The 16092-nt window shown below is 40.5% G+C and overlaps 1 protein-coding gene across 1 annotated transcript in view; it reads right to left on the bottom strand.

Moving 5' to 3' along the window:
* Positions 1-6183: 6183 nt before the first annotated feature.
* Positions 6184-16092, bottom strand: part of LOC139754194 (uncharacterized) — a 58401-nt gene continuing 48492 nt past the window's right edge. Inside the window, exon 2 of the mRNA XM_071671406.1 lies at positions 6184-15475. Within this exon, the coding sequence (XP_071527507.1) occupies positions 13057-14157 (1101 nt within the window). The 5' untranslated portion in view covers positions 14158-15475 and the 3' untranslated portion in view covers positions 6184-13056. The remainder of the gene's footprint in view (positions 15476-16092) is intronic.

Genomic DNA, 16092 nt, shown 5'->3' with positions numbered 1-16092 from the left:
GAGAACATTATCTAGGAAAGCAAAAATGGGTATGTTTAACAGAATAGTGGTTCCAACAATGTTATATGCTTGTGAGGCATGGGCTATAGATAGGGTTGTGCGCAGGAGGGTGGATGTGTTGGAAATGAGATGTCTGAGGACAATATGTGGCGTGAGGTGGTTTGATCGAGTAAGTAATGAAAGGGTAAGAGAGATGTATGATAATAAAAAGAGTGTGGTTGAGAGAGCAGAAGAGGGTGTATTGAAATGGTTTGGTCACATGGAGAGAATGAGAAAGGAAAGATTGACAAAGAGGATATATGTGTCAGAGGTGGAGGGAACGAGGAGAAGTGGGAGACCACATTGGGGGTGGAAGGATGGAGTGAAAAAGATTATGAGTGATCAGGGCCTGAACATGCAGGAGTGTGAAAGGCGTGCAAGGAATAGAGTGAATTGGAATGATGTGGTATACCAGGGTCGACATGCTGTCAATAGACTGAACCAGGCATGTGAAGTGTCTGGGGTAAACCATGGAAAGTTTTGTGGGGCCTGGATGTGGAAAGGGAGCTGTGGTTTCAGTGCATTATACATGACAGCTAGAGACTGAGTGTGAACGAAAGTGGCCTTTGTTGTCTTTTCCTAGCACTACCTTGCGTGCGTGCGGGGGGAAGGGGGTTGTCATTTCATATGTGGCGGGGTGGCGATGGGAATGAATAAAGGCAGCAAATATGAATTATGTATGGGTGTATATATGTATATGTATGTGTATGTACATTTATGTACATGTATATTATCCCTGGGGATAGGGGTGAAAGAATACTTCCCACGTATTCCTCGCGTGTCGTAGAAAGCGACTAGAGGGGACGGGAGCGGGGGGCCGGAAATCCTCCCCTCCTTGTATTAACTTTCTAAAATGGGAAACAGAAGAAGGAGTCACGCGGGGAGTGCTCATCCTCCTCGAAGGCTCAGAGTGGGGTGCCTAAATGTGTGTGGATGTAACCAAGATGTGAAAAAAGGAGAGATAGGTAGTATGTTTGAGGAAAGGAACCTGGATGTTTTGGCTCTGAGTGAAACGAAGCTCAAGGGTAAAGGGGAAGAGTGGTTTGGAAATGTCTGGGGAGTGAAGTCAGGGGTTAGTGAGAGGACAAGAGCAAGGGAAGGAGTAGCAATACTCCTGAAACAGGAGTTGTGGGAGTATGTGATAGAATGTAAGAAAGTAAATTCTCGATTAATATGGGTAAAATTGAAAGTTGATGGAGAGAGGTGGGTGATTATTGGTGCATATGCACCTGGGCATGAGAAGAAAGATCATGAGAGGCAAGTGTTTTGGGAGCAGCTAAATGAGTGTGTTAGCGGTTTTGATGCACGAGACCGGGTTATAGTGATGGGTGATTTGAATGCAAAGGTGAGTAATGTGGCAGTTGAGGGAATAATTGGTGTGCATGGGGTGTTCAGTGTTGTAAATGGAAATGGTGAGGAGCTTGTAGATTTATGTGCTGAAAAAGGACTGATGATTGGGAATACCTGGTTTAAAAAGCGAGATATACATAAGTATACTTATGTAAGTAGGAGAGATGGCCAGAGAGCGTTATAGGATTACGTGTTAATTGACAGGCGTGCGAAAGAGAGACTTTTGGATGTCAATGTGCTGAGAGGTGCAACTGGAGGGATGTCTGATCATTATCTTGTGGAGGCTAAGGTGAAGATTAGTATGGGTTTTCAGAAAAGAAGAGTGAATGTTGGGGTGAAGAAGGTGGTGAGAGTAAGTGAGCTTGGGAAGGAGACCTGTGTGAGGAAGTATCAGGAGAGACTGTGTACAGAATGGAAAAAGGTGAGAACAATGGAAGTAAGGGGAGTGGGGGAGGAATGGGATGTATTTAGGGAATCAGTGATGGATTGCGCGAAAGATGCTTGTGGCATGAGAAGAGTGGGAGGTGGGCTGTTTAGAAAGGGTAGTGAGTGGTGGGATGAAGAAGTAAGAGTATTAGTGAAAGAGAAGAGAGAGGCATTTGGACGATTTTTGCAGGGAAAAAATGCAATTGAGTGGGAGAAGTATAAAAGAAAGAGACAGGAGGTCAAGAGAAAGGTGCAAGAGGTGAAAAAAAGGGCAAATGAGAGTTGGGGTGAGAGACTATCAGTAAATTTTAGGGAGAATAAAAAGATGTTCTGGAAGGAGGTAAATAGGGTGCGTAAGACAAGGGAGCAAATGGGAACTTCAGTGAAGAGCGTAAATGGGGAGGTGATAACAAGTAGTGGTGATGTGAGAAGGAGATGGAATGAGTATTTTGAAGGTTTGTTGAATGTGTCTGATGACAGAGTGGCAGATATAGGGTGTTTGGGTCGAGGTGGTGTGCAAAGTGAGAGGGTTAGGGAAAATGATTTGGTAACCAGAGAAGAGGTAGTAAAAGCTTTGCGGAAGATGAAAGCCGGCAAGGCAGCAGGTTTGGATGGTATTGCAGTGGAATTTATTAAAAAAGGGGGTGACTGTATTGTTGACTGGTTGGTAAGGTTATTTAATGTATGTATGACTCATGGTGAGGTGCCTGAGGATTGGCGGAATGCGTGCATAGTGCCATTGTACAAAGGCAAAGGGGATAAGAGTGAGTGCTCAAATTACAGAGGTATAAGTTTGTTGAGTATTCCTGGTAAATTATATGGGAGGGTATTGATTGAGACGGTGAAGGCAGGTACAGAGCATCAGATTGGGGAAGAGCAGTGTGGTTTCAGAAGTGGTAGAGGATGTGTGGATCAGGTGTTTGCTTTGAAGAATGTATGTGAGAAATACTTAGAAAAGCAAATGGATTTGTATGTAGCATTTATGGATCTGGAGAAGGCATATGATAGAGTTGATAGAGATGCTCTGTGGAAGGTATTAAGAATATATGGTGTGGGAGGCAAGTTGTTAGAAGCAGTGAAAAGTTTTTATCGAGGATGTAAGGCATGTGTACGTGTAGGAAGAGAGGAAAGTGATTGGTTCTCAGTGAATGTAGGTTTGCGGCAGGGGTGTGTGATGTCTCCATGGTTGTTTAATTTGTTTATGGATGGGGTTGTTAGGGAGGTAAATGCAAGAGTCTTGGAAAGAGGGGCAAGTATGAAGTCTGTTGGGGATGAGAGAGCTTGGGAAGTGAGTCAGTTGTTGTTCGCTGATGATACAGCGCTGGTGGCGGATTCATGTGAGAAACTGCAGAAGCTGGTGACGGAGTTTGGTAAAGTGTGTGGAAGAAGAAAGTTAAGAGTAAATGTGAATAAGAGCAAGGTTATTAGGTACAGTAGGGTTGAGGGTCAAGTCAATTGGGAGGTGAGTTTGAATGGAGAAAAACTGGAGGAAGTGAAGTGTTTTAGATATCTGGGAGTGGATCTGGCAGCGGATGGAACCATGGAAGCGGAAGTGGATCATAGGGTGGGGGAGGGGGCGAAAATTTTGGGAGCCTTGAAAAATGTGTGGAAGTCGAGAACATTATCTCGGAAAGCAAAAATGGGTATGTTTGAAGGAATAGTGGTTCCAACAATGTTGTATGGTTGCGAGGCGTGGGCTATGGATAGAGTTGTGCGCAGGAGGATGGAGGTGCTGGAAATGAGATGTTTGAGGACAATGTGTGGTGTGAGGTGGTTTGATCGAGTAAGTAACGTAAGGGTAAGAGAGATGTGTGGAAATAAAAAGAGCGTGGTTGAGAGAGCAGAAGAGGGTGTTTTGAAATGGTTTGGGCACATGGAGAGAATGAGTGAGGAAAGATTGACCAAGAGGATATATGTGTCGGAGGTGGAGGGAACGAGGAGAAGAGGGAGACCAAATTGGAGGTGGAAAGATGGAGTGAAAAGGATTTTGTGTGATCGGGGCCTGAACATGCAGGAGGGTGAAAGGAGGGCAAGGAATAGAGTGAATTGGAGCGATGTGGTATACAGGGGTTGACGTGCTGTCAGTGGATTGAATCAAGGCATGTGAAGCGTCCGGGGTAAACCATGGAAAGCTGTGTAGGTATGTATATTTGCGTGTGTGGACGTGTGTATGTACATGTGTATGGGGGGGTTGGGCCATTTCTTTCGTCTGTTTCCTTGCGCTACCTCGCAACCGCGGGAGACAGCGACGAGGTATAAAAAAAAAAAAAAAAAAATGTACATTTATACGTATACATTGAAATGTATAGATATGTATATGTGCGTGTGTGGATGTGTATGTGGGTGGGTTGGGCCATTCTTTCGTCTGTTTCCTTGCACTACCTCACTCACGCAGGAGACAGCGACAAAGTATAATAAAATAAAAGAATAAATAGTTTTCACCCAACCCTCAAGCACAACCTTCTGTTTCCATGCTAAATTACATATCAATTGCATCAAGTCTACCACACTTTCTCCTCCATACTTCAGCATTTCATCCATAATCCCCTCCGCTCAAGGTACCTTTCCTACCTTCAGCCTCATTATTGCCCTTTTTATCTCCCTTTACTCTTGTATCCTCATCCTTCCATCCTCCATACCCATGTAACAAATGCTGTATCACCTTCTCCCACATTCATCAGTTCTTCAGAATACTCTTTCCATCTTCCTTTCACTTCCTCCTTTTGATTCAGCAGCTCCTCTTCCTTACTTCTCACATTAATATTTCCACTCTTACAGCCATGTCTTCCATTTTCACATCCTTTCAGAACAGTTTATTATTTTCTCTAAACTTTTCACTAAACTTTCAAAATCTTTCTACTCTCTCTTTCCTTTGCTGTATCAGCTTCTTAACATTCAGCTCACGCATCTTACATTCTCCCCTCCTCCTTTGCTGAACTTCCACTGATCCATTCCTTTTAAGCACACTAACATATGCTTTTTCTTCTTCTCTTCCACAGCATTTCTAAGCTCATCCGTCCACCATGCATTTCCCTTAATATTCCCATATCTCATGACCTTGTATCCAACTACTAATTCTATAATCTTAAACAGTCTTTTTCAAAACATTTTAAACACTTCATTCAAATATAACTACACTTCCAGTCATCCTCCTTCCTTACTCCTCCATGCATTCTTTCTAATTCATCTTCTCGTTGGTCAACACTTTTACCTCTTCAATCTTCCTCACACCATACCTTCACTTCTCCCTGATCCTCATCCCCACAAGAACTGCAAAATCTTCAGTTCCCAAAGAATTCTCTTACAATTCTAACATCTAGTACAGTCTTTCTCAACCTTTGATCCACTGCCAGAGAGTCAATCAAACCCTTTCACTCCTTTCTTCGATCATTTCTCATCCATGCATACCTGTGAATGATCTTAGGCTGAAAAAAGGTGTTTGCAATGAATATACCCCTCTCAGCACAAACATCCACAGATAACCCATTCTCATTTACTCCAGACACTCCCCATCTACCAACTGTCTCCCTAATTTCATTAAATCTCAACTTCATATTCATATCACCTATTAAACTACTTTCTCTCCACCTCAATTTTTTTCCAGAAAAGTGTCATTTCATCCTTACCTTGCACAGTTTTCATATTCACAGGTGTCTTTTCTTTCACCCATACTATTATTGATCCATTCCATCCATGCTCTGTAACTTCCTCCCATACTCTCAGTGACAGCACAATTGTACATCCTTCTTTCCCTCTTCCTTGATAATTTTCATTCATTCCCTCCATACCACTCCTCCTTCCATAACCTGCATTCATCAATTCCATTTTCACTCCATACACCCAGCCCAAGGATATGGGCTCCCCCAATCCCCAACATATACAAACTATAACTTTTACATTTCTCCACAAGCTCCCTCCTTTCACTCTCACCAATCGTCTCATTTACATTTAGCACCATGACCTTCAACTGCTCATCCCCTTTACTCCCTAGCATAACTGGTAGACTCCAGTGCCGCTTCTTACCTTTTTGTGCCTCACCCTTAACAAGCCACTGGCAGAGGGCAACCCCAGCGCAGTGTTTCTCAGAGGCAGCGGGGATCCCAAATTGTCAAAAAACTAAAATCCCCAGCACATCTCAAGTGTCTGTTTGTATTTAAAAGAAACTACTGCCACTATTATTGACAAAATGAATTAAGCAGAGGTAAAAGATAATCATCATAAGTATTGTACATCTGTTATGATGTATGAAGTGTTTGCAGAGATAAAAGGGCACTGGTCAGTCATCAGACAAGCATGTTGGAGTTAATTTGTCAGTTTCAGTTTGACTAAATACTGAACAGTTTCCATGGAGTATTCAAATACAGTACATCACTTCTGCCACTACAGAAACTTTTTTGTAGTCATTTTATTTATTAAAATTTTTCACTGCAGTAATTCCTTTAACTTTAATTAAAACACTCTGATCCAGGTGGTGCAGCCACAGCATGAGTAGTTTCTTAATTTTTCAGGGCCTTCTTTGTAGACTTGGCACAGAACTTTACTAGCTCTTTTGTATCATATATGATGGATGAACCTATGTTGTTATTCAATATGATGCTGCTATGCCTCTCACATTCAAAAATTCCTATCATATCTCAATTTTCTGTTTAGATGTAAGCATGACATGCTTCCCCTTACAACTACCTCTAACCTTTGGATCTGTTAAGAGACATCCTGGGGAGTATTGGCATTTATAATAATACAGAAACTGCTATTGTATTCAACTTATGTGTCCAGGCTGCATACCACTTCATGACTTGAACACAAAAAAGATTTCACTCGCAGCATCAGAGAACTATTCACTCAGCATGAAATCTGAACTACTGCTGCCATTGCTTACATTGCTTTGAGAACAGAACCATGTTTGAAAATTGCCATTATATCTATTTATCTATCCATTAATCTATATATCTATCTACATCATTGATGCCCATTCCATTCGAGAACTCCCTCAAGGGGACGGCCACAGCAAAAGGCTCCATAACTGGTGAACTCCAGTGCCGTGCCTCAACCTCTACAGGCAACTGGCAGACAGCAACTCTAAGAACAGTGTTTTTTGAGGCTCCTACCTAATGTTCCTACCAATAACATCTACCCAATGTGTCTCCCTCATGTTCCTGCCTAATGTTCCAACCTACTACTTCTACCTAATGTTCCTCCTACAACTTCAATCTTATGTTTCTCCCTAATGCTCCTTTCTAATGTTCCTACTGACTACTTCTATCAACTGCTCCTACATATGGCAGGTCTAGTGAACAGTGCTCACCACAGGACAATCTAGAGTTATGAAGAAAGAGTTGTGTGAGTTGTCAAGTTTTAGGTGTGACAATGAGAGATTGTTTGTGGAAAGAATGTCAGCAGTCCATGTGAGGGTGAGGTAAAAGAAAAGACAGCTACCTGGGTCGAGCAGTGCAGCTTCACAACCAATGAAGTGCTGGCTCACTTATGCAGCCACTGTATCAAGGGTGCCATTATAATAAGTATTGGATAAACAAGTGTTTACTGCATACACACAGATAATGCCAACTGGGCATAAAAAGGAGCTGCCTGAAATCAGCCAAAAGGCCTACCACAATTTCTTGTCATTTTTATGCTCTGTGTTATAATGTCACAAAGCATTTTCAGTCACATGCAATCTAGTAATGAATGGAGAATTTGATTAAATCATCATCTTGAGATCTGTAGGAATGGAAGATATATATCTATACAAATAGAACACCTATTAATAAACAGAAAAAACAACACAAAACATATAATCTTACAATAGCGTACCAAAATATGATCCTGAGATACAAGCATCATTCTAAAAACAATATTACTTATTACAAAAGAGGCTTGGCTAAAAATTTGACAAAATAATGCATTAACAACAAATTGTCATAAATAATATGTCAGTCCTGTTGCTAAGTTAAAAAAACCACACTAAATAAACCTAGCTTTTCACATATAGCTTTACATTCTTGGCACATAAAATACACATGCAAATCAATTTTACACAGAAACTGTTTTACATTGCATTAGAGTGGCAGAAGACTGAAATGTCATTAGTGCAGTAGGCTGTGACACACATTACTACTTCTTTATTTTTTTTTTTGCATACCTGATCGCAGTTTCCCATGTCAGCAAGGTAGGGCAAAGAACAGAAGAAGAAATGCCACATCTTACATCCATTCTCTAGCTGTCATGTGTAATGCACTGAAACAACAGTTCCCTATCCACAACCTGGCCCCACAAACCTTTCCATGGTTTACCCTAGACAGTTCAAATGCCTTGGTTCAGCCTAGTGACAACACATTAACCCCAGAACTCCACATTGTTCCAATTCACTCTATCCTGTGCACACCTTTCACACTCCTGCATGTTCAGGTCCTGATTGCTCAAAATCTTTTTTACTCCATCTTTCCATCTCCAGTTTGGTCTCCCTGTTATCCTTGTTCCCTCCACTTCAACACATATATCCTCTCTGTTAATCCTTCCTCACTCATTCTCTCCATTGTCCAAACCATTTCAACTCCCTCTTCTGCTCCCTCAATCACACTCTTTTTATCAACACACCTCTGTCTTACCTTTTCATTACTTAATCAAATGACCTCACACCATATATTGTCCTACAACATTTCATTTCAAACACATCCACCCTCCTCCACACACCCTTATTTGTAGCCCATCCCTTGCATCCATATCATATTATTGGGAATACTATTCATTCAAACACACCCATTTTTTTCCTCCTATATAACACTCTCTGTTTCCACACATTCTACAGTGCTTCCAGAACCTTCGCCCCCTGCCCCATCCTATGACTCACTTCTGCTTCTATTTGCTGCCAAGTCCACTATCAGTTGTCCAAAACACTTCATTTCATTTGATTTTTCTCTACTTAACCTGTCCCTCATCCCTGCTAAACCTAATAACCTTGTGTTTTATTCACATTCACTCTTAACTCTCTTCCAAACCCACTCACCAACTTCTGCAGTTTCTCACTCGAATTTGCAAACAAGTTACTCTTTTCCCATGCCCTTTCGTCCCCCATAGACTCCATACATGCCCCTCTCTCAAAGATTCTTGTATTTACCTCCTTCACCACCCCATCCATAAACAAACTGAGCAACCATGGTGACATCACAGACCCCCACCACAGACCAACCTTCACTTGGAAACATTCATTCTCCTCTCTTCCTACTCATACATAAGCCTTACATCCTTTATAAAAACTAATCTGCTTCAAGCAGCTCTCCTCCCATCCTGTATATTCTTAAAACCTTCCACACAGCATCTCTATCAACCTTATCATATGCTTTCTCAACATCCATAAATATCACATACAAATCCATGTTATTCTCTTACACGCATTGTCTGAAGCAAACACCTGATACACACATCCTCTTTCACTACTGAAACCACATTGCTCCTCCCCAGTATGGTGCCCTGCACATGCCTTCACCCTCTCAATCAATACCCTCCTATACAACTTATCAGTTATACTCAGCAAGTTTTTACCTCTGTAGTTTGAATATTCTGCCAATCCTCAAGCACCTCACGATGGTCCATGCAAACAATGAATATCCTTTTCATTAGTGTTTCATCATTTACAATATTTCATTATTTCTTTAAGCTTAACAAATTAGTTTTCATTAAAATAAAAAAATTTATTAACATGGGTAAACAATTTATTGCACGTTACAGAAAGGTTAGAATAAGACGCTTTGACCATGGGTACATTTTTGTTATAATCAATATTTTTCACTAATGAAGGCTTTCCCTCCCTTTATCCTACTTCTCATCACTTACAGGTACAGCAGAATAATCAGCACAGAACTGTACAGCGTACTTAAGTGATTATGGGGGAGAAAGAATACTTCCGACATATTCCCTGTGCACCATAAAAGGTGACTACGACAGGCAGAAGCAGGAGGCTGAAAACAATCCCTTTCTGTATTTGTTTCTATAAACTGAAACAGAAGAAGGAGCCAAGCAAGGAGGGATCAAGGGCTCAGGCTAGGGTGCCTGAATGCATTTGGATGTAACCATGATAAGAGAGAAGAGACTGGTAGTACGTCTTAAGAAAGGAACCTGGACATTCTCGCTCTGAGTGAAACAAAGCTCAAGAGAAAAGAAGAATGGATAGGGAATGCCTCAAGGGTAATGTTTGAGGTTAGTGTGAAGGCAAGAGCTGTGAGAAGGGTTGTGGGAAAGTATGAGAGTGTAAGGTAATTAGGTCATGTAACCTCCAGACTGATGTGAATAAAAATTATAGTGGATTACAAGAAGTGGGTGATTTACAGTACTTTTGCATCTAGTGATGAGAATGATAAAGAGAGGCTAGTGTTTTGGGAGCAGCTGGGTGAGTGTGTCAGTCATTTTGATGAGTAAGATTGGCATTAGTGATGGGGGATTTGAATGTGAAAGTAGGTAATGTGGAGTTGAGGGTATAAATCAACAGCAAGAGGTATTCAGTACAGTGAATGGAAATGGTGACTAGCTTGTGGAGATTTGTGCTGTAAAAAAGGACTGAAGACTGATAGTAACTACTTCAAAAAGAGGGGCATACATATGTGGAATAAGAGAGATGGTCAGTGGGCATTACTAGATTATGTACTAATTGGCAGACATGCAAAAAAGATACTTTTGGATGTGATTGTGCTGAGAGGGAAGCTGGTGTGATGTCTACTCATTACCTGGTGGAGGCAATGGTGAACATTTGTAGAGGCTTTCTGAAAAGAGGAAATCAAACTGGTGAGAAAAGGATGTAGAGTGGTGGGATGCCCAAGTTGCTAGCAAGAAAGAAAAGAGAAGTGCATGGGTCATATCTACAGGGAAGCAATGCTATTGATTTGGATATGTATAAGAGAAAATAGCAGGAGGTCATGAGAATGGTGCAGGCGCTAAAAAAATGGGCATATGAGAGCTGGGATGAGCAAATATAAGAGCAATCTTCAATGAGAATAAGAAAAGATTTTGAAAAGAGGTTAACAGTATAAGAAAAGCAAGAGAACAAATGGGAACAAATAGGAATAAGGAGCAAATGAGAATATCAATGACAGGGGCAAATGGGGAACTGATAACAGGCAGTGGTGAGGTGAAGGGGAGATGGAGTAAGTACTTTGAAGAATTATTGAATGTCTGAAGATAGCATGGCAGATGTATGTTTAGGTAAGGGAGGTATGTTTTGTGAGAGTGTCAAGGCAAGTGGTTTGATGAAAAAAAAGAAGTGATGAAACCTTTTCGTACAAGAAAAGAAAGTAAGGCAGCTGAAGTGATTAGTATTGCACTTGACTTTCTTAAGAAAGGGGGTGACTGTGTTGGTGACTGTTTAATTAGGATTTTCATTGTATATATGGATCATGGTGATGTGCATGAGGATTAGCAGAATGCATATATAGGGCCACTGCACAAAGACAAACGGGACAAACGTGAGGGTTCAAATCAGAGACGTATAGATTTGTTAAGTGTACCTGGAAATTCATATGGCAGGGTGGTGACTGAGAGGGTGGTGGCAGTATCAGACAATATGGTTTCAGGAGTGGAAGAGGATGTGTGGATCTGGTGCTTGCTTTAAAGAATGTGGATGAGAAATACGGAAACATAAGGACTCGTGTGTGGCATTTATGGATCTGGAATCCACAGAAAACATATGACTGAGCTGACATAAATGCCTAATGAAAGGGGTCATGAGTATGTATGGGAGAAAAGCAATTAGAAGCAAGGACTTTTAATCAAGAGAATAAGGTATGTGTGTGAGTAGGTGCTTCTAAATGAAAGTAGATCTGCAGGGGCGTATGATGTCACCATGACTGTTTAATTGAATTACGGATGGAATGGTAAAGGCAGTACATACACCGGTCTTGCAAGGAGGGGCAAGCATGCAGTCTGTTGGGTTGAGGGGAGGTGGGGACAGTTGTCATTTGCTAATGACACAGCTCTGGTGGCAGATTCGAGTGAGAAACTGAAGAAGTTGGTGTAAGAGTTTGGGAGATTGTGAGAAAGAAAAAAGTTGAGAGTAAATGTAAATAAAAGCAAGGTTATTAGGTTCAGCAATGCAAAAAGTCAGGTTAGTTATGGTATGAATTTGAATGGACAACACATGGAGGAAGTAAGTGTTTTAAATACCTGAGAGCGGACATGATAGCAAATAGAACCATGGAAGTATAAGTCATAGTGTGGGTGAGGTAAAAAAGGTTCAGGGAGCATTGAGAAATGTGTGGAAAGAGGGATCATTATTTGGGAGGGCAAAAATTGGTATGCTTGAAGGTGTATGGAAGCAAGGCATTATACAAGAAAATGTATAGAAAATGACTGTGTTGGAAATAATATGCTTAAGGACAATATGAGGATAGAGGAAGGTTGGCTGAAAAAATAATGACAGAGAAAGGTTGGTTGAGTAAATAATGACTGCAAAAGAATGAGATGTGGCAATATGGGTATGACTGAGAGAGCTGAAGAGGGTGTACTGAAATAGTTTGGACATATGCAGAGAATGTGCGAGGAGAGGTTGATGAAAAGCATATATGTGTCAGAAGTGGAGAGGACTAAAAAGGATGGAATGAATAAAATTTTGAGTGCTTGGGGTCTGTACATGCAAGATGGTGAAAGTTGTGCATAAGATAAGAGTGAACTGGAGTATGTGGTTTACATGGGATGATGTGCAATCAGTGGACTGAATCAAGTCATATGAAGTAGCCATTAGAAACAACAGAAAAGTCTGAAAGGCATTGCTGTTGATATGAGGCTGTGATTCCAGTGCATTACACATGACATGACGAGCATGGCTGTGAGTGAATGAGACATTTTCTTCATCTGCAGATTTAGAAAACAGCAAAAAAGTATAAAAGAAAGATGTCACTCATTTAGTGTGGTGGGTCATGTACAACCATTGACAAAGAAAAAATTCCATCTCCCTCCACAGACAGTAGGAAGCTAAATGAAAGGGTGGTACTGACATTACTACCAGCTGTTAAAACTAACAAACACTAGGTTTAACAAGGTAAGAATGAAGCTGATACAGTTTAACAGAGTAAAAATGAAGCTGATACAGTGTTCTTCTTGAACACACCTAGGAAATAAAATCCATCATTTCTTGCATATGTCACTGCTTCACTGTCAGTCGAACCATAGCATGGGTGTTTTTTCACTCATCAGAATTGTGCTTTCTAGTATAAGGATGGTTTTCATCTTAAGCATAAGAGATTACCTTTACAGACATCAGAACTCCTCCTTAACAACAACAATATCATCCATCTCGACTTTTATGGATGACTCGGAGACAATTCTGGTAAGTTCTGGAGAATTGTTTGACTTGAAGAGGATAGGTTTTGCATTATTATCATCATCCTGTTTCATTCTCTTAAGACTATTGGACATTTCTATCACTGTATGAGAAATCAAGTGGTCCTCAGATGTTTGCTGGGAAGAAATCAGATTTTTGCACAGGCTTTTACTGGGGCAGGAAGTGTGGCATGTCTGATCAGTCTTGTAGAAGAAGCTTTGACAAGAATGGACACTATTAACTGGCTTCTTTCCCTTGTGAAGTTTGAGGTGCCGCACCAAATTACTTCTCAGGGAAAAGGTCTTTTGACATTGTGAACATTCATAAGGCTTTTCCCCTGTATGTATAGTCATATGCAGCACTAAATTGCTTCTTTGGGAGAAGGTCTTCTGGCACTGTGAACATTCATATGGCTTCTCTCCTGTATGAATAGTCATGTGCCGCACTAAATTACTCCTTTGGGAAAAGGTCTTTTGGCAATGTGAACACTGATACGGCTTCTCTCCAGTATGAATAGTTATGTGCCGCACTAAATTACTTCTTAAGGAAAAGGTCTTTTGGCAATAAGAACACTGATATGGCTTTACTCCTGAATGAGTAATCACATGCTGCACTAAATTACTCTTCTGGGGAAATGTCTTTTGGCACTGTGAACATTCATATGGCTTCTCTACTGCATGAACTGCTGTGTGTTGCACTAAAAGCCTCTTCTGGGAGAAGGTCTTTTGGCAATGAGAACATTTATATGGCTTTTCTCCAGTATGAACAGTCATGTGCCGCACTAAACAACTCCTCCAGGAAAAGGTCTTTTGGCAATGTGAACATTCATATGGTTTCTCTCCTGTATGACTAGTCATGTGCAGCAATAAATAACTCCTCTGCGAGAAAGTCTTTTGGCACAGAGAACATTCAAAGAGTTTCTCATCTGTGTGATCTTTTATATGCTTTCTGAGATTACAATCTTGTTTAAAGCCTTCCTGCTCCTCTGACCATTCGAAAGATTTCTCATCCATAAGTTTGAACATATGCTTTCTCATGACAGGCTTCTTTAAAAATGCTTTGTCATGCAGAATATGCCACTTAATTGTTCTCCATAATGTAACCTTGTAAATTAAAACTATTGAAGCTCACACTGCAGCCCATGATGACCTAAAAACATTCAGTGAGTGTACTCCAAGGGATGGAGTAAATAATCCTGGCTGGTGTGGTGTGAGTTGTGCATGACAAGATTGGTGAGTGGATCATCAGCCTTGACCCAGCTCTACTCTATGTGACACAGGGTCAATGGAAATGATAAACGGCTCAAAACCCATGTGTAGTTGAGAGTGAAACATCTGATTTTCTGTTTTTCTTCCCAGTAGAGTCACAAGGTCAGGTCCTGCTCTTACCTACAAAGTGAAATACTACACTTTCTAACCACGTATAAACTGTTAGGAATACCAGTTACCCTAGATTACAGACAACATCCCTCTATACTTATTGCATGATTCCACTATCAAAAGTAAAAATTCAACAAACTTCCTAAATGCACTTCCCCAATGACTGCCTGCTTTCTTTTAGGTAAGGTAATCACATATGCTCTCAAACACTGTTGTCAATTCCATAAATATATGAGAACATTTTCAACAAAAATATAACCCTACAATCACATTTAAGAGACAGAGATATTTATTACAACTCATGCTCTCCATGCATAACATGCCATTTCAAAGTTCATGCTGGGACTGCTGACCAAAGAAAACTCAAATAGACACTAGCAGCAATTCATGAATAATATATGCTTGTTAACTGTGATGATTTGACTGCGGCAAGTAGTGAGATGACTTCTGAGAAAATATATTAAATATGAAACATATCTCAAAACTGTGGGCTTACAAAGTTTGATTTTACTAGTCATAAACAGCAAATCTTTGTCAAAAAGACAAGAAGCCAAAGATGAACATGAAGAAAAGCCTCAATATGCAAACCATTAATGATATATGGTTCTTAATAAAGGAACAATCTTTTCCCGATTTTTTTCTTACTTTGGTCTAATCATTAATGTTTCAAATCTAATCCACTTTCACTTCACTGGTGGTATCAATGCCATTCCTATTATCTCCATTGTTATTGTTACTATAAATTCTTTCTATCAGTGATGTTCTTTAACTGCTTCTTCCACTGCTATCCTTCAAATAATTACATTCTTGTGAGCTGATGCTGCTTCTTGCTTTCCTTTTTTTGCATTGACTATATTTGTTGCATGTTGCTGTTGTAAGGTTCTTCATACTGCCACATTTGTTATATTTCATTCATGTGGCAGCTCATCATTAAGTTCAACTTCAAGGCACATATGTTCTTATGCTGGATACAGAGCTGTCAGTAACAGGAAAGTAAACAGTATCATTAAATGTTCAAGTTAATACAGAGAAGACCCTTTGCAACAAGGGCTGCAAACAGGCAAAGGTAAGGTTTTTGCATAAAGTGCCCAGATGGGGTCATCAACATTTTGTGCTACTGATACATACAGCTGAGAGCATTAAACCTAAAAAGCCTACCCTCTACAAGCATGGCCAACAGTACTGGAATTGTATGCATACTTGTATGGTTTACCTTCTCCCTCTCCTACCTGAACCAAACGGCACATATGACTACTGAAAATGCCTGAAGTCACAAGCAATTGTAATTACTAACAAAGAAAAAACTTCATTCTGAAATATGAAAAACTGTCTCTCTGGGTAGTTTCCTTGTAGCTAATGAAAGTCCCCATAAATCTCAATGGGTTAGCAGCATCTAACCTCACTCGTTCTGGTGAAATCTATGCCTTTCACGCTTAGCAAACCACCTCTACAGTAGTAATGGCAATGGCTCATTCTTGAACACATAATTTATCAGCAGCCACCACCCTGAAATGACATCATTATCTCATAATTCCTGGAACAAGGACATCGCCCTGATGGTGACTATCATCATTCCCATCAATGAAGAGAAAA

The sequence above is a fragment of the Panulirus ornatus genome, chromosome 16, assembly GCF_036320965.1.
Source record: "Panulirus ornatus isolate Po-2019 chromosome 16, ASM3632096v1, whole genome shotgun sequence".
Taxonomy (NCBI): Eukaryota; Metazoa; Arthropoda; class Malacostraca; order Decapoda; family Palinuridae; genus Panulirus; species Panulirus ornatus.
This window is presented reverse-complemented; position numbering and strand designations above follow the sequence as displayed.